At 44.9% G+C, this 21,182-nt stretch overlaps 3 protein-coding genes across 3 annotated transcripts; 1 reads left to right on the top strand and 2 right to left on the bottom strand.

The window, feature by feature from the left end:
* Positions 1 to 1,024: 1,024 nt before the first annotated feature.
* On the bottom strand, positions 1,025 to 10,605 carry PIF1 (PIF1 5'-to-3' DNA helicase). Its single transcript, XM_033152429.1, has 12 exons — positions 9,820 to 10,605; positions 8,936 to 9,062; positions 8,433 to 8,558; positions 8,191 to 8,344; positions 7,481 to 7,595; positions 7,293 to 7,399; positions 6,682 to 6,821; positions 4,333 to 4,439; positions 3,125 to 3,212; positions 2,644 to 2,789; positions 1,932 to 2,123; positions 1,025 to 1,202 (listed from the first exon to the last, which is right to left on the bottom strand). The coding sequence occupies exons 1-12, from the start codon at positions 10,387 to 10,389 to the stop codon at positions 1,149 to 1,151; spliced, it is 1,926 nt and encodes a 641-aa protein (XP_033008320.1). The 5' UTR covers positions 10,390 to 10,605; the 3' UTR covers positions 1,025 to 1,148.
* Positions 10,606 to 10,749: 144 nt separating this feature from the next.
* Positions 10,750 to 14,023, top strand: FAM183A (family with sequence similarity 183 member A). Its single transcript, XM_033152428.1, has 4 exons — positions 10,750 to 10,928; positions 11,618 to 11,677; positions 13,399 to 13,502; positions 13,714 to 14,023. Exons 1-4 carry the CDS (start codon positions 10,793 to 10,795, stop codon positions 13,825 to 13,827), a joined length of 414 nt encoding a protein of 137 aa, XP_033008319.1. The 5' UTR covers positions 10,750 to 10,792; the 3' UTR covers positions 13,828 to 14,023.
* Positions 14,024 to 14,376: 353 nt separating this feature from the next.
* EBNA1BP2 (EBNA1 binding protein 2) lies at positions 14,377 to 21,076 on the bottom strand. The gene is made up of 10 exons (XM_033152426.1): positions 21,058 to 21,076; positions 20,615 to 20,723; positions 19,751 to 19,834; positions 18,917 to 19,083; positions 18,591 to 18,714; positions 17,550 to 17,639; positions 17,244 to 17,319; positions 16,387 to 16,480; positions 15,355 to 15,517; positions 14,377 to 14,688 (listed from the first exon to the last, which is right to left on the bottom strand). Exons 2-10 carry the CDS (start codon positions 20,684 to 20,686, stop codon positions 14,638 to 14,640), a joined length of 921 nt encoding a protein of 306 aa, XP_033008317.1. The 5' UTR covers positions 20,687 to 20,723; positions 21,058 to 21,076; the 3' UTR covers positions 14,377 to 14,637.
* Between the last annotated feature and the right edge of the window lie 106 nt (positions 21,077 to 21,182).

Genomic DNA, 21,182 nt, shown 5'->3' with positions numbered 1-21,182 from the left:
TACTTCAAACATAGATTCAATGCACTTCTCAAAATCTGAATCTTAACTGAACCATGCTAACTTGGGAAGCAGTTTCTAGCCAGTGGCGGAGGAAGCCTCCGCGCCACCCGGGGTGGTGTGCGGAGACGCCCCCCTAGGGGCAGGATGTCACAGCGGGCTGATCATGCGTCAAAATACCATGCATGCGCAGTCCATCTGGCGCTGCGGTAACTGGGCGGGCCGCCAAGCAGCAGCTTGTGGGCTGCCCTGTCTGTGCTGCTTTACGGACAGGGCAGCCCAACGAGCCGCCACTCACTCAGTTGTCATGGGAGCAGCAGCACCAACTCAGATGCACTGTGCATGCCCGTAATTTCCGGGCATGCACAGTGCATCCCACCTGGTGCTGCTGCTCCCGCGGCAGCCGGGCGAGCGGCAACTCGTGGGGCTGCCCCGGCCGTCCATGGAGCAGCACGGACGGGGTGCCGGGCGGCAGGGAGTGGTGGGAGGGGCTGCCAAGTGTCACCCCCCCCTCCCCTGGAACCCGGGGTGCCCCGCCCCCATCACCCCTCCTTTGCTACGCTACTGTTTCTAGCTCCTAAATTGGCAACATGCATATATAGTTTAACAAATAACTACAATTTAGCATCTTTGCTTTATTTGTTTTATTTGAAGAGGCCTCTGTAGAGAATGTAAGTAACAGGCAAGTCCTAGAAGATTAGTATACCATCTTTGTAAACTCAGACTCTTGGCATGTCATACACCCATTATGTGCTGCACTGAGAGCAGCAATTTCATTCACTTTTATGTCCTTTAAAAATAAAGTGCATTCTTTATTATTCAGTAGTGTCAAACTCTTGCCATAGGTACAATACTGTCAATGCAGATGTTTGAATTAAAAGACTTCTTGAAGGTGTGATAGCAGAACATCTTACTGCCATCCTAATAACAGATTTTGGTTTTAAAAATTGACTTTTAAGTTCATCTCTTGGACTATGATATTGTTTTCTAGCAGTAGAACAACATCCTGGAAACATTTCCCACAGAGTGATCCTGGAAGTATCAGGAGCTGCAGTGCAGAAAACCCATGAGCTGATTCTTCATGGAAGAAGTTTCCCACTTAGTGATGTAGATTCAATAAAAGTACAAGGAGTAATAAAAATATGTCAAGTTCAGGCAGATTCTTCATTTTCTTTATTAGCTTGAATAGAGGAGTGCAGCAAAGCCTAAAGAACAAAAGTAACAAGTTATACACAGCAACTCACACTTTGTATGATCTCCCAGGGGTGGAGGAAGGGGTGTGGTGGGGGTGGGCCACCCCGGGTGTTGCCACTGAGGGGGGTGACAAAAGGCCGGGCGGCACTCACCGCGGGGCCTGCAGTGTGCGAGTGACATGATGGCTTGGGTGCCCACAGGCTCCACACTGCCCCAAACAGTCCGCCCGCTGCCTCTCCCTCAGCTGTAGGGGTGGCTGAGTGGGAGGAGGCAGGCAGACTCCTCGGAGGCCCCACAGAGCATCCTGCCCCAGCTTGGCTGGCCCCACCCCAGGCACAGGGTACACATGCCGCTCCAGGTGCCCGGTCGGCTTGCTCTGCCACTGTGATCCGGGGGGGGGGGGGACATTTCTGCCATATGGGAGGAAGGGGCAAGGATTCACTATTAAATAAAAAAAGTAGCGGAAGGTCATAAAGTATGAGCTTGTAACAGTATATATTCTTCTTTGGAGAGGGAAATAAAGGGGAGATACATTTTGCGATGGGGGCTGCAGATAGGGTTTCAGGGTTACAGTGGAATGGTGGCTAGATATCCCTAACTCACAATGCCATTAGTTACCTGTGGCCCTATATTGCCCTTCCTTTCTCCCACCCTCCTCCCTTTGCAATTTATACAACACAAAATCAGAATGTCTACGTTGCAGGTGGTTATGGTAGCCTAGTGGCAGATTATCACTTTACCTGGGTTAGAAATTTTTCTCTCTTCAAGTGCCTGTAGAACTGCAACACGTATGGATTGGCTCTCACTACCTTGGGATCAAAATCCAGAACGCGAAGACCTGCAAGGCTACGTGCTCGAGAAAGTGCTACATAAGCCTGGCCAAATTCAAAAACACGAGCCAAGGAAATCTCAACGCAGTCCAGAGACATACCCTAGTAAAAGGGGGGAAAAAATCAGGAAGCAGATACTCCCTAGTTATTCTGATAAGTATGTGACCCCCAGTACAGTAAAGTACTTATATATTTTATGTATGATGCTTGATTCTGCAAAATGGGTATTAGGCAAATAGGAAGAACTAACACAGCTGAACAACATTTCCACAGTTCCCTCACCCTTTATAATTTTGTTTGCAGTGGGGTGTTTTTCCAGTGTTTCTAGAACAGGCACATGTTGCAAGAAAAATAGCTTGAGTTTGATTGGTTTACAGGATTGGTCTGCCTAGATTCCACTGACTTATATTTAATTGGGAAAAACAAGAAAAATAAGCAGATTCTTACAGATCCCGCATAGATGTGGGGCCCAACTGGTAACATCCCAGAACCATAGTAACTTCGGTGGGAGCTTTAGTACAGATATACATAGATAAACACAAGTTCCTTACAAAGGTCCCATTATGGAGCATTTTTACTGCCTTGAGTTCTTGTACAGAGTATCGCACAATGTATCACTAACCTGGCTCTTGTGGATGGAAATGGCCCAGGCAAGTTTCAGGGGCAGCTGCTGGCGACTCAGATAAGTTCCTCCTGGTCCCTTTAAAACCCATCGTTCCAACCCAACAACATTAGTGACGCCACACAGAAATCTCACTTTCGGTAGCCCTGTAGAAAGAGAGCCAAGTCAGAACTTTTGATTTCCTATGCCCAGGAGTCAGGGGCAGGTAACCTCCCAAATATCTATTGTATTTAAGGAGATACTGCAAGGCAGTCTAGAACTCATCCACTTGAGTTCTTGCAAATGGGACGCCAGTAGAATAGCAGCTCATGTACAAAAAACTGGACGGCAAAGAACAGCAACTACGGCTCAAAAAATCCACCATGTCTGGCACAGTGCAGAGGCACCTACCAAAGTTTCATTGTGCATCTAGAAGAGCAGTTCAGACACAGTCCAAAGAACACCAAGTCATGGGTGATAAGTGCATCTGTCAGAAACTAACCTTTTCCTTCCGTTTCAAATCCAATCACAACTCCACGAGCCCCATTCACAAGACCCTGGGACACATCAAGATTCTTAGTAAGCATCACCTAGTGAAAGAATGTAAAAATTACTAATGAATCAAAACCGTCATAGCTTTCTCTTGTCCAGTCAGTCCACTTTATTGTTCATAGTCAGCATTAACAGTAGAGTCTCAAGAACTGCCACTGAAAACCAACAAGAATGTCCCCACCCTGTTCCTCGGGTAGGGAAAGCCTCATACTTGTTTGGGTGTTATTCATTGTATACACTTTTATCCTGCTTTTCAAGAAGGCAGCACACAAGGTAGATAACCAAACGAACAGTGAAATATTAAATACATACGAGACCAGGAAAAAAAACAGTAATCTGTCTAATAAAATGAATAATGTGTTGAAAATGTAACTGGCCTCAGTTAAACTTTAATGTTACAATCACAGTTAAACAGCACCACAGATTTGCCACCCATATTTAACAGCTGGGTGCAGCTCTTAAAAGTCAAGAACTCTGTGGCATTTGGCATGGCCTGACTTCCCAGTTTTTTTATCGAGAGCAGTGTACAAACAGCTCAAAGAAAGCAGATGGGAACCACTAGGGTCCATAAGAGTATCATTTCACTCAGCTGATACTCTAGGTTCTGTCATGTGAAGATCTGTCCAACCTAGCCATGGCAGTGCAGGTAACAATTCCTGAGAAGCTATAATCAGTGCTAGCCAGCCACGCATTTGTAAGAGAGAAATCAGTATTCATAGAATGCAAGGAGTAACTGAATTGCTTAGCAAGCAAAATACTGAGCACATATAAATACCGGTAGCTTGCAGATGTGTCCAAGCCTATAGCTGACATTCCAAGCTACAGTCAACAATTACCTGTAAGTGCCATCATGACTCCCTCAAACAAACTATATAATATATATTTGTTATAGAAACCATTCATTTTACAATTACTCTGCCTGCTCCTCTAAGATCCAGCCAGCATTTGCCTGTAACTCTTTATGCTGTCATAGTCTGCATCAAGAGGACTCCAGTATCCTAGGGTTGGGGACTCCTTTTGTAGACCCCATGGGAAAGGTGGAGAATACAGGACTGTGGTGCTAGTGTGAGAAGTAGATAACAAAAAACCTTCCCCCCACAAAAAAAGCAAATTTCCATTACCTACTATAGAACCACCTCTAGCTTGGGCAATGCTCACCTGGGCACCTTGCTTAAGTTCAATGTTGCTGCTTACTGGACACTGTGCATCAAGAGTTTTCACCAGTACAGGGTCACTATCCACTGCCTTGAAGGACCTTCGTTCTCCTAGAAGACAAACAAGATGTAAAAAAATTCCATCCCTCCTACCTGATGTGGTTTGAAAGGGTTACTTCCCAATAGCTGAGCTGCATGTAGGGGGCTCTGTTTCATCCTTCCACAGCCCCAGGTATTGTGAGCTCCGACTTCCGGCGGCGACGCCATCGCCGGGTGGTCGAAGGCTTCTTCGGGTCTGAAGCGCCTTGTCCATCCCGGGGGTTAGGAGCCGCGCTACCGCAGCGCGCGGCTCCGGTTGGGGTGCGGGAAGAGCGTCCCGCACCCTGGGCTCCCCGGCTGCGCCCGCGGAGGCTCCGAACCCTTCCCCTGCCCCCCTGTAAAGGGGGAGTGGGGGTGAAGGGACAACGGAGCCGGGCTTACGGGGATATGCCCCAACCGGGATGCAAATGCGGCGGCAAAGCCCGCGGTGAGCGTCCAAGTTCTACCTGTGAAGAATGGAGCTAAAGGAACCCGGTGGTCGTGAGTAAATAATCTTGGCAGAAATCGTGTTTTTGGAACGATCCGGGGGGAAGGAGAAAGGCAGCCTGCCTCCCTCCCTTCGAGCCTAAGAAATTAACCAATTTGAGGGATTGCTGCCACAGAACTGGTTATAAAGTATCTAAAATCGATACATGAGACTGGCAAACTTTTTTCTTGGGAAGCTAACTAGCGGAAAATATCTCTATTTAAAGTTGCGGTGTTTGCGCTCCAGCTTAGGAAAATGGCGACGAACAAAGAGACAGGAGAAGAAATATGATACCCACTTCCTCCTCCTCTGCCAGTATGCTGGGTTTCGTCCTTGAACTGGTATTGAACTCTGGACTAACAGATGAACAAAGGCTCACTGCCTTGAAGGTGGAACTAATTTACAGAAAAGTCAAAGTCTTGTGTGGGGGTCTGAAATGGAACCAACTGCCCACAGAGGAGGCTAACAAAACTTTTGACACCTTGGAAGAAAATCTTGTCAAAGAGCTGAGAGGATGGATGGAAAGATGGGAAGAAATGAATGAGCTACTTCGGAGAGGAAATTCGCTTGTTGGGGGTGGCAGCCCCAAGGCGATGTCAAGATTTGCTATATCCAGTCCCCGAGGTGTGAGCTCGGGGGCCAGGGACAGAGAATTAAGGTATTTACAAGAAGAAAAGGAATGCTACAAAGAACCGGAGAAGCTGAGAGAGGGAGAGTTGGATACCTCGGAGCTCGTGGCAAGGAGAGCTTTGGACTGTGCCTGGATCTGTGGACGTTGGGAGAGGGAAGTTGCATGGAAGTCCAGTGCTGATGCCATCAGGAGAAGAAGAATGGACAGAGGGGGTGTGGGGTGAAGTATTAAGTAAAATCTAAAGCAATCTGTTATGGTATTTTGAAATCGGAGGGTGAACACTGTCAACAATAGTTTGTTTTATTATTTGTTTGAACATGAAAAGAGATATTTCAAGTTTCTATGTTATTAGCAGCAGTTCAAAGGATAGAAGAGATAGATTTGTTGAGGATGATTTGTGAGGATCTATGAGGATGTAGTATAAATGAAGTCATTTTAAGTGGTTTAAGTTTATAGATTAAGATGATTAAGACTAAGATGAAGATTAAGATGAATGTTTTACTTTATATATATAATTAAGTTTAATTTCTTTAAATGAAGAGGTTAAAAAGTAGATTATGGATATAAACTCGAAGGTGAAAAGGCAGGGGAAGTCAACTGTCAAGATTGGAAAAAGAAATTTTTTTTTTTTTTTGAGATGTCTAATTAAGAAGAAAAATCATGGCAATTTTTGTATTAGATGTGTAATTGTATTTGTTTTGTATGTGTATAAATGTAGGTGTGGTTAAGGTTGTATGTTGTTATAAGTAAAAATGTCAATAAATTCTTATAAAAAAAAAAAAAAAAAGGTATTGTGAGCTCCAAGTATTAGGCTCTGCATACTATTCTGAAAGCATAATTCTGTAAACTTCCAGAATTCCAGACAATACATATCATAATACTGTATGTTTCCCATTTCTGTGGATTCCAGATATCAGCAACAAAAACAATATTATAAAATAAATGTGTCCTTGTATTCACCTATAAAAAAAGTGTTGGCAAGAATATCATGACTGGAAAACTTAACTATTGGTGTCAGTAGGATGTATTGCCTAATTTTCTAATGGTCTCATGTTGTTTTATTCAGAAATAAGAGGGGCAGGGCGAGTTCCCAAGTGTTGGTTCCCAGCTCATAGTTGGAAGTCTGTCTCTTAAAGGAGTCATTGCAGCATTCTCACCAGGCAACTCATCCAGCCTTCTAGCATTTGTGAGCTCCACATCATCCTTGTGGGTGCATAACCGGGTAGCCAAAATTCCATCTTTCTCCACCCGATGGGTAGCTGTTAGAGTTAGCTGTCTGGTAACCTCCTCTGTGCATCTGAATGGGGACAATTAAAATTAAGAAGACATTTGTATCTGATGAGAAACACTGAAGACCAAGAAAAACTATCAAGCTTGCAACTGTGCTCATTCAAATTATTTTCCATGAGAACACGAGGCCGTAACCAGCACCAAAACATGGAGATCAACTCTGTGCATCGCTAGTATGTGACCGAGGATGCTTGCAGGTGAAGGAATACCCCAGCAAACACAGTACCTCTAAATTCCCCATTCCTCCAAACCCAGTGTCTCCCAGCATTTCTCCATGGTTCCTCAAAGAGTACTTGACCCAAATTTCAAACAGTGCAATGAGTTTAAAGGAAGTATTGGAGCAGGCCAGCCAACTTGACAGAAGCAGCTATATCATCATTCAAATGTTTGGTTACGTCTCTCTAGACATAGGACTTCTACCCCATGAGATTAGAATCTCCCCAGCCAGATATTCTGCTGGGGGAGGATGGCATCTCACCTGCCCAGGCGGACAGTATGCAGAAGAGAAATGAAGTCCATGTCAGTCTGCCTCCGCACCTCTGTCAGCTCCATGTTCAGGTGGATACACTTGCGCCAGCTCTTTGCCTGTGAAGGAAACCCTTTGATCAAACTATAGCTCAGCCTGTGACAAGAGCATGCAGTGACAAAAGAGCAATAGCAACACACCTGGAAACAGAACCTAGGCTGCTCAGAGGATTTGCTGACAGGAGGCAGCTGCAAGAAGTCTCCACATATGATGAGTTGGATTCCTCCAAATGGATCCTCACATTTCCTGACCGCTCTACCGAAAGAATGGAGACACCTTCAGGGAGCTGATTTTATTCTGGTCCAAGACAAAAGACATGCAATATCCTAGACCAAGGAAGGGAAGCCTGTGGCCCTCCAGATGTTGTTATACTGCAGTTCCCATGATGCCTGGCACTGATGGGAGTTGTAATCCAATTGCATCTGGAAGATTCCCTGTTCCTGTTTTCCTTGCAACACTTACACATGCTCTGCATACGCTAAGACAGAGTAACAAATATAATTCAGTTCTGCTTCTCTCTGTGGCTGCAAACCCCCTTTCTAGGACCACATTATACTTAAGGAAACAGACAGGACTGAAGCACAGAGATGGCAATGCTGACTGGTGGCTCTGGTTGGGCACTGGCCACAGCATTACCAAAACTAGATGTGGGACTGAAGAGTATACATGGGCAAAGCTGTGAGTGTGAGACTGTTTGCTGCAGAATTGCATCAAGTGCCTGCTTAGGCAGAACCTTAAAACAATTATGCAATGTTTTGTCTTCTCCCCTTTTAATACCCTCCCCAAAGCCATGTACATACAGGATTAATGCAAGTGCAGCGATATCCCCAAAAAGGAAGGCTCCACCCACCTAGCTACTGCCTCCAGTTTATCAAAGAAATCCCCCTCCACCATAGAGATTTCATCTATGATCAGATGGCGGCTGTTCAGCCATTGCTGCCGAATTCCAGGTCTCTGAGCCAGCTCAATGCACTGATGTAGGGAGGCCTTTCCTGAACCAATACCTATCAAAGGAGAGGGGAAGGAGTATGTCAGCAGTAACCCACCACTAGGCCCTTTTCCGATTCCCTCTTTTCCCAGGATCCCAGTTACCTGCAAAGGCATGGAGAGTAGTGCCACCAATCTGACATGCTGCCACCCCTGTGCTAGCTGTGGCGTAAGTGCTGTTTGGAGGCAGCGAGGCCATGATCTTTTTTAGCAGGTAGGATTTCCCAGTCCCTACAGAGAGAGTCCTTGTATTTAGAGGCACACAATCTAAATTTCAGTTTTACAATTATTCCAGTACCATTCATACTTCCCTTCAAAGCGGAACCATTTAAATGGCAAGAGGCAGATGTAAAACTTGATCAGTTTTAGAAGTGACACCTAGATTGTAAATCAAAGTCGACTCAATGGTATCTGCCTCTCATAAATCTCCACCTGCCCCATGCCACTACCCTGAAAAAAGAGACACATCAGAATCACCAACTTTACTTACCTTAAATCCCAGGTTTGTTCAGTCCTGGAAGGAATGTGAGATTCCCAACATAGTTGATGAAGCCACTACAACCTCTAACCTGCAAACACATAGACCCTCCTTGACCCTCTTCTCTCACCAGCACTGCCTGTGAAGAAAACATTCTTCCCGCTCAGCACTGCATTCAACACCATTGACTGTTCCTGGGAGAGTTTTGCTCGAGAGCACATGGACCAAGTCTTCTTCACCTGCTGCTTTTCAGCCACCTGAAGAGAGCACAGAAACCTGCCTTATGTTGAGTCAGACCAGTGGCTCATCTTGTTCAGTACTGTATCCACTGACTGGGAGCAGCTTCAGACAGGGGTGTATTTTAGCCCCACCTGGAGATTCTGTGGGTTGAACCTAGGACATTCTGCCTGCATAACAGAACTCACCACATTCCCCAAAAGGCAAACTCCTCTGAATCCAAAGTGCACATGAGAGCTTTCCATCCCATCTCTCTTGATTATAGGAGAGGAGAATGACTCTCTTATCCAGAGGGATAGTTCTCTGAATTTCAATTGGACCAAAGAAGTCTTACGTTCAAATAAAATAATAATTTGAATTTGCCCATAATACTTTGGAGGTTCTGCTCAGGTATCTGCCAGTAAGACCAGCATGCATTGGAGAAAGGGCCTACTCTGTGGTGGCCTCAGTTATGAAACTTGCTAAGTGAGTTTCTGAAGTGCTTAAGGAGTGCATGAATCTGCCACTTTGCATAACCACAACTTCAGCATCCTGGATTAGCAGGTGGGTAGGTAGGTCCACTTCTTCAGAAACCAGCCACCCTCTTATGCCACGGGTGGGGAACTTCAGGGTATCCTTGGACTCCAACTCCTAGCAGTCCCAGGCTCCCAGCCAGCACTGCCAGGCCAGGAGTGATGGGAGTTGGAGTCCAACAATACCTGGACGGCCAGAGATCCTTTTATTATGGACAGATCCAACTCCCAGTTAGACCATGCTTTCTGGCAGAAGCCGCCTCACCTGTTTCGCATCGACTGACTCACTTCGGATCCGCTTCCGAGACGCGCAGCTTAAGGGCTGACCATTCCGCGGGGTGCTTGTCACGTCAGTCAGAGCCTGCCGGGCGCTCGCCTGCTGCAAGTCGCGAGTCTGCACCGGGCTCACCGTGTCGAACGTCCGCGGTAGGCTAGCGAGAAGCCGCGTTCGCTCGGCCACAGGCCTGGTTCCCCTATGGGCGGCTGCATGCTTGATGCGCAGCGTCTGGACGAAGCGGCGCAGCCGATCCGGAGGACAATTAGAGAGCAGCAGCTGCACGTGATTGTGGTTTGGACCGAGCTGCACCGAGCTCTTCCCCTCCTTCATGAAGCGTGTGAACAGTCGCACTTCACCCCGCCGCAAGGGGAAGTTCTGGGGGCGCCCCGGACCGCCGGCGCTGGCCACTTGCAGAACCAGCTCACGGAACTCGTCCCGGCCCAGTGTGACCCAAGCATCGCGGAGAAGCACACGATTCGGGGCTGCTGCAGCAGCACCCAGGTGCTCGATCGCTACGGTGCAGCGAACCCGACCGTCCGATACGGAGCCTGGTTGCATTCCGTCCGACTGAAAACGCAGAGGCAACACAGAAGTCGAGACCAGCTAAAATGTCTGCACTGAAAAGACGCCGTCTTCTTGCTGCCTTTCCCTTTCGCGTTGATTTCGGCAGCCACCTATTTCTCCCATGTGCCTAAATAACTCTTCCAGTCGTGCCTTCGCTTCTGCCGCAAGCGGATTCAAACCTTTAACGGGGGTTGCAGCAGCCAATCAGCGCTGCGGGAGATTTAACTCCTCGGCCAATGAAAAAGAAGGGGCGCGGTCAGAATCCCGGCGCAACCTTCAGCTGCGACGTTCCGCTCGGTTGCTAGGATATGAAGAGGAGAAACGCCGCCCGCACATACGCGAAGTGCGTTTCGGGGCGCTCCGGGCACGTTCTAAATAGCTCCCCAGATAGCGGCACATGGCGGGAGCCGCGCGGGTCCCAAAGGAACCGTTGGACCCAGTAAGCCAGAACAAGATCTTCTGTGAGACGGTCCGGAAGGAGCTACGATGTCAGCGCCTGCAGACGGAATACGCGATGAACCCCCTGATGACGGGTACGGGGTTACCGGGGGGAGGGGAGAGACTTCTCCCCCTTCTCATGGGCAGACAGAACTTCCCAGTTAGGTCTAAGGGAGTCTTCTGGCTCTGGACTCCAGCTGGCTCTAGTTTTCCCCCTTTCCACGAATGAACTGTGTTTGGGTGCTAGTTGTCATACGCTTCTAGAAGGTCAAGTCACTTGCGGCAAACTAAAAACCCAACCACCACCACCAGAAGGGTTTGTGGCACTTTAAAGAGTGTGATCCACAGGTTTCTGGCACACGCAGGGCGCACACACATCTGTGTAAGGGTGGGAAAGTTGTAGGTTGGAAACAAGTAGCAAAGGAATGCAAAAGCAGTATTGGCAGTTGAATTAGAGCTTAAATGTATGCAGACTGACCCTCACACCAGCAGCAATTTGTGTTATCACATAAAGTGCACTTTAAATGCCCAAGCAGAAATGTGAGCTGCATTATGAGCGGTTGTAGTGTCTCCCATGCCTATCTGTGGGACCCCCAACTGTTGTCCCCCAAATATCATTGTGGCTCTTTGAAAACCTGCATTTAAGAAAAAGGTCTAAATTCCTGCCAAAGGGGGGTGGTGTGGAGAAAGAAGAATGATAAATTTCTAAGTTTTGTTAGTTTCCCTCTGCTCTTGCTTAAGGTAATCTAGTGATTAATTTGCCTTATCTTGTTTTTACCTTTAGTTTACACCATAACTCGAAAGCCTACCTCTTGGCATGATAACTTAGAGGAACCTGCAGATGGTAAGCACATGCTTCAGTTAACATTTAAGTTAGTGAAACAGAGAGGAGTACTCCTTTTATGAAATGTTTTTCAGCATGAATCAAAGAAGGCAAAGAATGTAGCAACATACTGAAGTCTAACGTCAAACTTCACTCTCTTTCTCCCTCTGTAAACCAAAAAGCATTATACTATACAATCTGTAGTGGAATGTGGCAAGAGACAGCTGATAGCTCCAATTTTTGAATTTATTGTTTTTGGGATCAATCTTTTATTGGATCAATTCCTTTCCATGTATGTTGGAGTATTGAAAACTTTCAAGTTAAGAAAAAAGTCACTGCCGTTATGTTTTTTCTTAATAATATTTTTTGCAAATAAATATTTAAAAGCACAAGCTTCAATATTCAAAGTGACAAACCCCAACTTACCTAGCCACACAGTGATACTATCAAATTTGACTTCCAACTTAATATTATTTCATTAAAAATAACAACTAGATTCATTAGTTCCCATTTCATCTTTTGTGGCCTTTTAGTAACTTGAATTCTTGCCAGCAAATACTGCTGTAATATTGTTAATCCTTTTGGGACAACAATGCAGTTAGCTTAAGGCCAGTGACAGCTAACCTTTTTGGAAAGGTAAAATGTAGAGCAGCCAAGAGGACATGTCTTTGGGAATTCAGTGAGGTTTTCTGCAAGCTCTAGTAAATTATGTAAAATACTGCAGTCATCCCATTTTACCAGAACAATGCAGGCCTCCTGTCTGCCTTAGAGAAGATGTGAACTTCGCTGAAGATCTTTTCCAAGCTTCATTCTCCTGTCATGCATCCACAGAGCAAGAGCATGGCAGCACAGGCACCAGCATGCAGTTCCTATACTCTATGCAGAAGAGCAGTGCCTGGAAATCTAGAATTAGGGCCAGGGTACAAGACTTACTGGAAATATTAGGAAACAAGATGGCAAGCAAATGCCACTTTCGTTACGTAATTTAGGCATGAGTGAAAATAAGCAAAACAAGACAAAGCCATAACACAAGCTAAGAGTGTGTTCTACGGAAGGATTTAGTACCAGCTACCCCAGCTTTCACAAAGCTCATGCCCTCCAGCTGTTTTGGATGACAACTCTTCATCAGCTCCAACCAGCACAATTGTACTGGCTGGGGCTGATGGAAGTTGTTGTCCCAATCATCTAGAGGGCACCAGGTTGCCAAAGGGTGGGCTATCCTATCCTATGACCTTGTCATTAAATACAAAGAAAATTCAATTGCATTTTTACTAGGTTTGCCATAGTGTTTCTAGATGTTTGACACACTCAGAACAAAATATATCAACTTTCTTGCAATGCTGCTCACAGAAAAGGCAAAGCAGCTGTCCTTCCTCATTCACAACAGGAACCAACAGCATGTTCAACTCCTCTAACATTTTTTTTTGAGGGGGTAGGTGGTGGGTATTTTTGGTATATGATTATTTTGGTTGTTTCTTTGTTTGTTGTTTGATGCAAGTCAACTTGATAGAATTGACCATGAAAGGCAGCATATACATTGTGAAATAAATGAATAAAGTATGTCAAAACTTCAGGTGCAAGTTAATAAGTTATGCAAGCAGAACAAACACTGAAATCAATAGTGCATAAGCATTTAACAGAGCAGTGTAGCATCATCACATCTAAAAATTTCAGTGCAATATAAGTGCTTTGCACCCAGTCTACACTAAGCAAGTCTCATTGCCAATGCTTTAACCCTATAGCTAAGTTCCTGAAACTTATTCATCATGCTGCACTTGAACCAAACAAGAAATATACAGAACCACAAACAGAAAGCCAAGAAATCGGCTGGTTTTCCACACCTTTGGTAAGTGGGTTTTTAAAGAGCTTCTGGGGAAATGTGTGTAGTTGTCTGGCATTTTAAGAATCCAGACTTTACAGAAAAATAATTTTAAGCTGTTACAGCTATGGAGAAAGACATTTCACCAAATGGGGAGATAGTTTGGGTGAAATATTCAATTCCTGGCTCCTCCCTTATGCCAGATGTTCTTATACTATGATAATATTCTCCTTCACAGACCAGTACAAACCGGAATGACAAAAGGCTATACTTCCCAAGTCGGAGCACTGAAATCACCAGATACATGGCTGCTATGTGGCGCCTGAAGGAGGCAACAAAAGATAAGCGATAAAGGAACACAGTATTGCAGGACTTTGAGGGAAGGACTGTAGACATAAATTTAGGCTTCTAGACTTCCATGGTCTCCATCTTTTAATTACTGCAAAGCATAAGACAGAGGCCTGACACAGGGCACAAGGCAGTGGGTATAGGAAAGGAAAGTCTTGTGTGATATGAACATTTAGTATTACAATAAACCTGACCTGAAACTGCCTGCTATTCTTTCTGCCACCACAGTCATTTTGTACAAGTTATCAGTTTTTATGGTGGGTGGATAGGACAATCTGTTCCTCAACTAGAAGTTGTAGTATGAGCAGCAGCAGTAGTTCATGTGATTGTTTGCTGGCAGACCAGCAGCTTCTGCTGTTGAATGGAAGAGGAGGACCCTCTTAGCAAAGGAAGTCATAAAGTAGCAGAAATACAAAAGCTGTTGCTTAGGACTCTGCATGCACCACTGCTGGGTGACAAGGAGGACATTATGTATGAGGTACCAACATTTTTTGAAGGATTTAGTGAGACCTAATGCAAACCAGAAAGGATCTCTCCCAACCTGACACGGATGATCAAGCTATCAAGACTTTTTAATTCACAAATCTTGCACAAGGACCATCAAGAAAGACCAAATCAGTATGAAATATAGGCAACCAGAAGCATCTGCTTGTTATTTATGTACGAGAAGTGCGTACACCCAGTGTCAGGCAGTACCACTTGCTGACTGAATGGCAATCTGAACGGCTATGTTGTCCAGGTCAGCATCACTTCACGCCAACGTTCCGTAGGGAGTCACACGTCACAAAGAAGGAAAGGTCACCCATTTTACTTGTTATCTGGAACGGTTCTTCATTTTCTGCCTCACCTTCTTGCCAGGCCTCTTCTAAAATGAGATACAAGTTGAATGTTAGCATTTTACTACCTTAGCTATACTGTACAAGGGAAAGGGTGATGGCAGGGAGGGAGAGGGGGAGCTGTGTACCACAATGGGCTGGTTCACATGTAATGGCAAGCCAAGCTTTGTGGGTTGCTTTTCTGGGTCCAAGCAGGGCAGAGTGACTGAACAGTCCTGTTTGTTGCTCATTCACAGAACGCCATGGTTTACTTGTTACTGTGGCTTAATGTGAGGTGTGAACCAGCTCAGCGAATGCTCCACTAGCAGCCAGATTACAGCAAGATTTTCCCAGTTGGCAGCTGTTAGCTAATTTTTATTTATGCCAGCAGAAGACACCCTGATAAATTTTAATCATTTGATTTATGCACTTATAAATTTAATGAATTTATACCCTGCCTTACAAAGTTCACTAAAAAAGAAGATAGCAATATATAAAGCAATGTAAGTAAAACTCAAACACACACCCTCAACATAATAAATAGCAGCCATAAATAAATACTAAGACATTAAAACACAGCCCACTCTAAACCATAAGAAATGTAGCCTGATTAAAATCCCTCCAAATTATATGAATGCATTGGTAATTTATTATAAGCCACTTCCATTCATTAAAATTAAATGTCTAAATAAAAACAATTCATGGCAGGTACTCACATTAGCACCCTTTTTCCCTGCTTTCCCAGGGCCCTTGTGGTGGGCCACACTAGCACGGAAGTTGGACACATCATTGTGACTTTCTCGAGTGTTCCATTTTGACCCTTTCTTCTTGCCACCAAAACCAAACTTCTGATTCTTGTAGCGTCGTTTGGCACTCGGGCTGAAAAAAAAACCCAACCAGCTAATTATGGCTGGGTACTTAGCCATCTCTCTCCCCAAAAGCTGGCCGGCTCCTCAGCACAAATTTTTATCTTTCTCTCCCTGCCCTCAAAAGGAATTATTCCAACTTCAGTACATCATTATTTTAAGCAGCACCCCACACCCCATCCTGACACTTCACAACCCACTTTCCCACTTTGCCAGACACCTAACGGCAAAGACTACTCACTCAGCATCAAACAGAAACGCTGGAAGCCAGTAGTCAGTTTGCTTTTTCTGTGCACCCAAACAGTAACAGTTCTAAGGCTGTAGGTCTCTGACAGTTCAGTCTTACTAGGCTAGTTTAGCTGTAGCGATCAAGCGCTTTGAGGGCATTAGTCTTAGGTGTTGGGTATGAAAGAAGTTAATTTTTTATCTTGGGCTCCAATGCTGTCGGTGCGGTGGCAGTGAGATCCAACTGGCCAGCTCAGCCCCTCCCCACCTCCAAAACACTGTTTTGGAGAATTTCAGTGACTGTCATCAGCAGGCACCTCACTGACAACACTTGTGCACATGCATTTGCAAATGAATGGGACAGTGCCACTTCAATGGAATGACATACCACTCAGTTGCCATTGGCTGCTTTAGCTGAGAGAGCTAAAGGAGGCTGCTTTAGCTGAGAAAGCTGGGCAGAGGGATACCTTTGGCCAATCCAACCCCATCGCTGCCACCTCGCTCCCCCTCCAGTGCTCTGCTAATGGATCAACTTTTGTTATTAGAAGGATTTAGAACTTAAACACAAAACAAAACTGATCCAATAAAAGACCTATTCATGGTAAAGCAAAAGAAATGCAAGTCTTAGTAGACATCCCTGCACTTCACAGACCTTACCCTTTATTTTTATGCTGGCCTCCAGCCCCTTCCTTCTTTCCCTGAGTTGCTGGTGCTTTTTCACCTTCCAAGAAGTCCAGCTTGTCTGAAAGACCTGCATAAAAGACAGAATAAATGAGCTGCATGCCAAGCCAGAAAAGAAACTCCAGGACAAACACTGCAGGAAGGCTTGCTTTATCACCCAAAGGGGTATATCTATGCACAGGAATATTGTGCAGCATTTAGACCATGGGTAGGCAAACTAAAGCCCGGGGGCCAGATCCGGCCCAATCACCTTCTAAATCCGGCCCGCGGACAGTCCAGGAATCAGCATGTTTTTACATGAGTAGAATGTGTCCTTTTATTTAAAATGCATCTCTGGGTTATTTGTGGGGCATAAGAATTTGTTCATTATTTTTTCCAAAATATAGTCCGGCCCCCCACAACGTCTGAGGGACAGTGGACCTGCCCCCTGCTGAAAAAGTTTGCTGACCCCTGATTTAGACTCTCAAGTACTAGATTATAATTTCTATATTTTCTATGCAGCAGTGGCTGGAGGTATCAACAAGCTTTCCCACAAACCAAGTTCTTGCAACATGGACTACACATAAGCCTTCCTTCTACTTGCATGCAAAAGCAACACAGGGACAGCAGGGCTCTGAATCATGCAGGGAGCTTCCACAACCCAGGAAGCTCTCTGCTTCAGAAGTGTGCCCTCCCAAGTTGTGGAGGACTGTGATGGAGCTGAGCATACTTATCCCCTCTCTCATGTTGCTTTTACGTGCAAGTGGAATGGCTGAAGAGGGCTACAATTTTCTACTGCTGTAGTAAGGGCTGGGGGGAGTAGTGAAGGATAAAGTGGGAGTGGAGTGCCTCACCCTTCTGGTATTTCTTGATTGCATTCAGCATTGTGGATTTCTCCTTCTGCCTCTTCTGCAGCACCTCAGTTTGGACCTACCAACAAGAAATAAAAAGTGAACCTTACCTTCCACAGTACCTCAGTCCTTTCCAAAATGCTCCCCGTTTTTGCACACACGTGTCCTTCCCACACCCTAGGAGTCCTGTTCATGATACTTCTCCCAAAGGATTCCAATGCTGAGATTGCCAATCAAAACAATAGGTGTATCTTTCCCGCTTCCTCCATTCCAAGGGAGCTTCTATGTTTTCGTCACCATTTTTCTCACCTTTTTGCCGTACTTTCTCAGGGCACGGAGCTGTTTGGCTCTTTCAGACTTTTCCATTGCTTCTTGTTTACTCTTCAGCTTATGCCGAATCTAATTGAGAGAGAGCAACCGATGTGCTTTTTATGCAGATGAAGGCAGGTTCCCTGAGTTTGTGACTATGAAAATCTGCTTGTTTGTGGCAATGGTGCTCTTTTTAATTTCGGAAATGAAAACCAAAGCAGCTTAGTGTGTGCTGCACTCCTAAACGTGAATTTTGACAATTGCTTCAGCTGTTTAGGACTACTCAGACTCTATAACTGTTGGGCAAAAGTTGCTGTCTTTCTCCAGCAAGGTCACACAAGACAAGAAAAAGCATCATGCCAGAAACTCATAACCCACCATTATTTCTTGGATACATAATGACCAAAGGGAGAGGCAAGAGCAGATGCACGAATTCACTATTAATGCCTCAAAATGCAGCCATGGCCTTAGATGCATCATTTTGTTAATACACAAAAAATTGAGAGTTCTCTAAAGAGCTCGATAAGGACATATCGTTGCCAAAGAATTGCTACAGAATCCAAGGCTAATTCTTTATTCTGATGGCCCAAGACAATATACAGCAGGGATGGGAACCTCTGACTCAAAGGCTTAACTACGCCTGGCACAGGTCCCAACTGAGGCTGCAAGACCCATTTCCCTAAACTACACACATTTGCCCCATACCCAACATTGTATGTGACAGCAGCATTAAGTTCCATGCAAAATCAATCTTCATTATAGTCCCTCTTTCTTAAGAGTTCAGTAGAAACTGATAATGTCCACAAGCAAGCTTTTTATGGCCTTTTATTAACAAAATTTTAATTAACAATTCATGATCTGTAGTATTATGCACTGAGAAGAACTTTGCTAAAGCTCTTTTTCTTCATTTGCTGATGCACTATGATCAGGCACCATCAAAATACCAGACCCAATGTGCCACAATTTTGTATATGGCCAGCAACTGTTAACATATCCATTATAGCAGCAAGATGAGAAAAGAAGAGGAACCATGCACCTTACCTTCTGCATCTGCTGATCAGATTTTGCCATCTCTGCAAAATAGTCATCAGGCCTCCTAGTAGGGATTTTGAATTTATGCAGCCGAGGCAAAGCTTCTAAAACAGATGCTTGGGCTTGACGATAGCTGGGAACACAGGATAATGTATTAAGATGTTACATGCAAGTAGCCATTGGGCTGTTAGTAAATTGTTACTTCTTCCACTGGACAATAAAAAAAATCTTGAAATACTAACATATTGTTCCATTGTGCATATAGCTGAAAAAAGCTAAAAGCTCAACACACCAGGCTGACAAGAAGCAGCTCTACTTCCTATACACAGACTTACAAGCTCATCTCTCTCTTGAAATCATCCTCGGGGTCAACATCATCTTTGTCAAGTGTTTGACTAGAAGCTGCATTTGTGGCACTTGTTTCCAAATGAGAGGTAACATCAAGCCTTTCAATCCAGGCCAGGTGTTTCTGGAATTCAGACAAGCACTGCTTCAATCCATCCTAGAAGAGAGCATATTAATTGTGCATTAAATGCAACACAAAATCTTCTACATGATAACTAACATGCCAACCAATGCAGAACTAGGAATCTCTCCTCCCCAAATAGACCATGTCCTGATACTCCCACCCCAAAAAGATGCATTGTCTTCTGCTCTCTATCAAAACAGATGCCAGAGGTTTTTGAGCCTCAAACTCCTCCTAGTGCTTCAGTCTTAGCAATAACACAAACAGAGGACAATACAGAAATTCCCCTATAAATTTGAAGGAAACTGAATAGCTTAAGGGGTTTTATCAGCCTGTAAAACATGGTACCACTCTTATTTTGATACAGGGCAGTCAAATAAGTGTCAACTTTTTTTCTTACCCCACATCCAATATGTCTTGATGGTCCAAGTGAGTAAAGCATCAAGGTACCATGTAAGTGGTGGATGATGCCCAATCTAAAGGGTGAGACTCATCAAGCATGTAGATAAATAAGCCCAAGCCATTCCAAAAAATGAAGAGGACTGTAGATGCCAGGAATTCAGTTTAAAGGTTCAGTTCAACAGACGGACTGAACTGAGTGGCTGAACAATTTTATTCTGGTTAAATGGTATGCCCGTCCAAAAGAAGCTCAATCTGCCCACACAAATTAATCCCACAAAGGTCATGATCATACAGTACTCACCACATTGTTGAAAGCTTTAGGCTGTCCCTCTAGCACAACGTTTAGGCCTGGCTTTAGTGAACCTTTAGAAAATGCGTCTTGGAGCTATACAGAAGAAAAGTGAAAAAATCAGCAACATCCCAGAATGCTGAAACAGAAGGATGCTAGCTCACCCACTCCAAACCCTTAATAATAGAAACCTTGGAAAAAGTAAGAAACAAAGCACACAGGAGCACAAGTGGGAAGAAACCTAAAATGAAGCACTCAAATTGCAAGTGATTAGACAAAGCAGCTCTCTATCTACCCTATGTAAGCATGCTTTGCTTTAGATGCTGAACTGCACTGTGAAGTGCTACTGTGAACAGGCACTGGTGGCTAGGAGTGTGAGCTGGTAAGCTACTAACTCAAATTTCACTCTAGTCATAAACCAAGTAAGCAAGCTGCTATTCTTTCCACCTTGGCTGCTTATTTTCAATATGAACAATAATACAGGACTGTTACTTAAAACACCAAAAAAATGTATGTGATTTATGATGAATGCATGAAATGGGTCGTGGAAGCTCCCTGCACGATTCACTATGGAGAGATGTTCAGTGTTGCCTGGTGTTACACCATCACATGAGCAGTTCTAGCTAACATGGATTAACCCTGCTGTCCCTGTGTTGCTTCTACATGCAAGTAAAGATATATACAGTATAGGGAAATGCCTTATATAAATTTTAATTTTTAAGGTATTACTATTATATATAGTCCTGTCTGCAACCCTTGTAAGAAATGAAGTGTAGCCCTCCACAGCAGGGTTCAGAGAAATGAGCTAAACATCAACAGTCATAACAAACATACTGCCCACACTCCAGTGCAGCATGATCACAGCACTAAACTTACCTCTCGGTCAGTGACAAGAGACTCTTCCGAATCCGATGACGAGAAGCCTTCCTCCATCTCTACGTGAGGCATTGGACACTGTGCTTTGGGGTGCCTCGAATCCACCGAGCTACACAAAGAACGGGGGGGGGGGACCACAGAAAGTGAGCTCCACCTTCAATTTCTCCACTGGAGAGATTGGTATTGCTTCCCCGCCACCCCGCGGTCAGGCTGGTAAAAGACGGAGAAACGGCATACATTTAAATTCCGGGAATGCTTCACCTGTTGAACTTCCACCTGCCGCCCCAAAACATTCTTAGCGTTGCATTAAGCCGAACCTGGGGCTTCTTCCCTCCCTAGAAACCGCCTCGCATTTTATAATCCTGCTCGGGAGGAGCCCCCGCTGTATTCAATAGCGCTTACTCCCACGTAAACCGTACATACGACTATAGACTTGCTCTTACCACGACTCCAGCCAGCCGCTGGTTCAGAAACCACGCGGAACGGCACAGCGTTACTTCCGGTTTCCGTGTATTTCCGCTTCCGGTTAGAGTTCCCCACCTCCCCCGCCGTTCGCCATGCGACAAGG

Source organism: Lacerta agilis, chromosome 6 (assembly GCF_009819535.1).
Source record: "Lacerta agilis isolate rLacAgi1 chromosome 6, rLacAgi1.pri, whole genome shotgun sequence".
Taxonomy (NCBI): Eukaryota; Metazoa; Chordata; class Lepidosauria; order Squamata; family Lacertidae; genus Lacerta; species Lacerta agilis.
The sequence above is the reverse complement of the archived record's forward strand: the minus strand, read 5'-3'. Positions and strand labels throughout refer to the sequence as shown.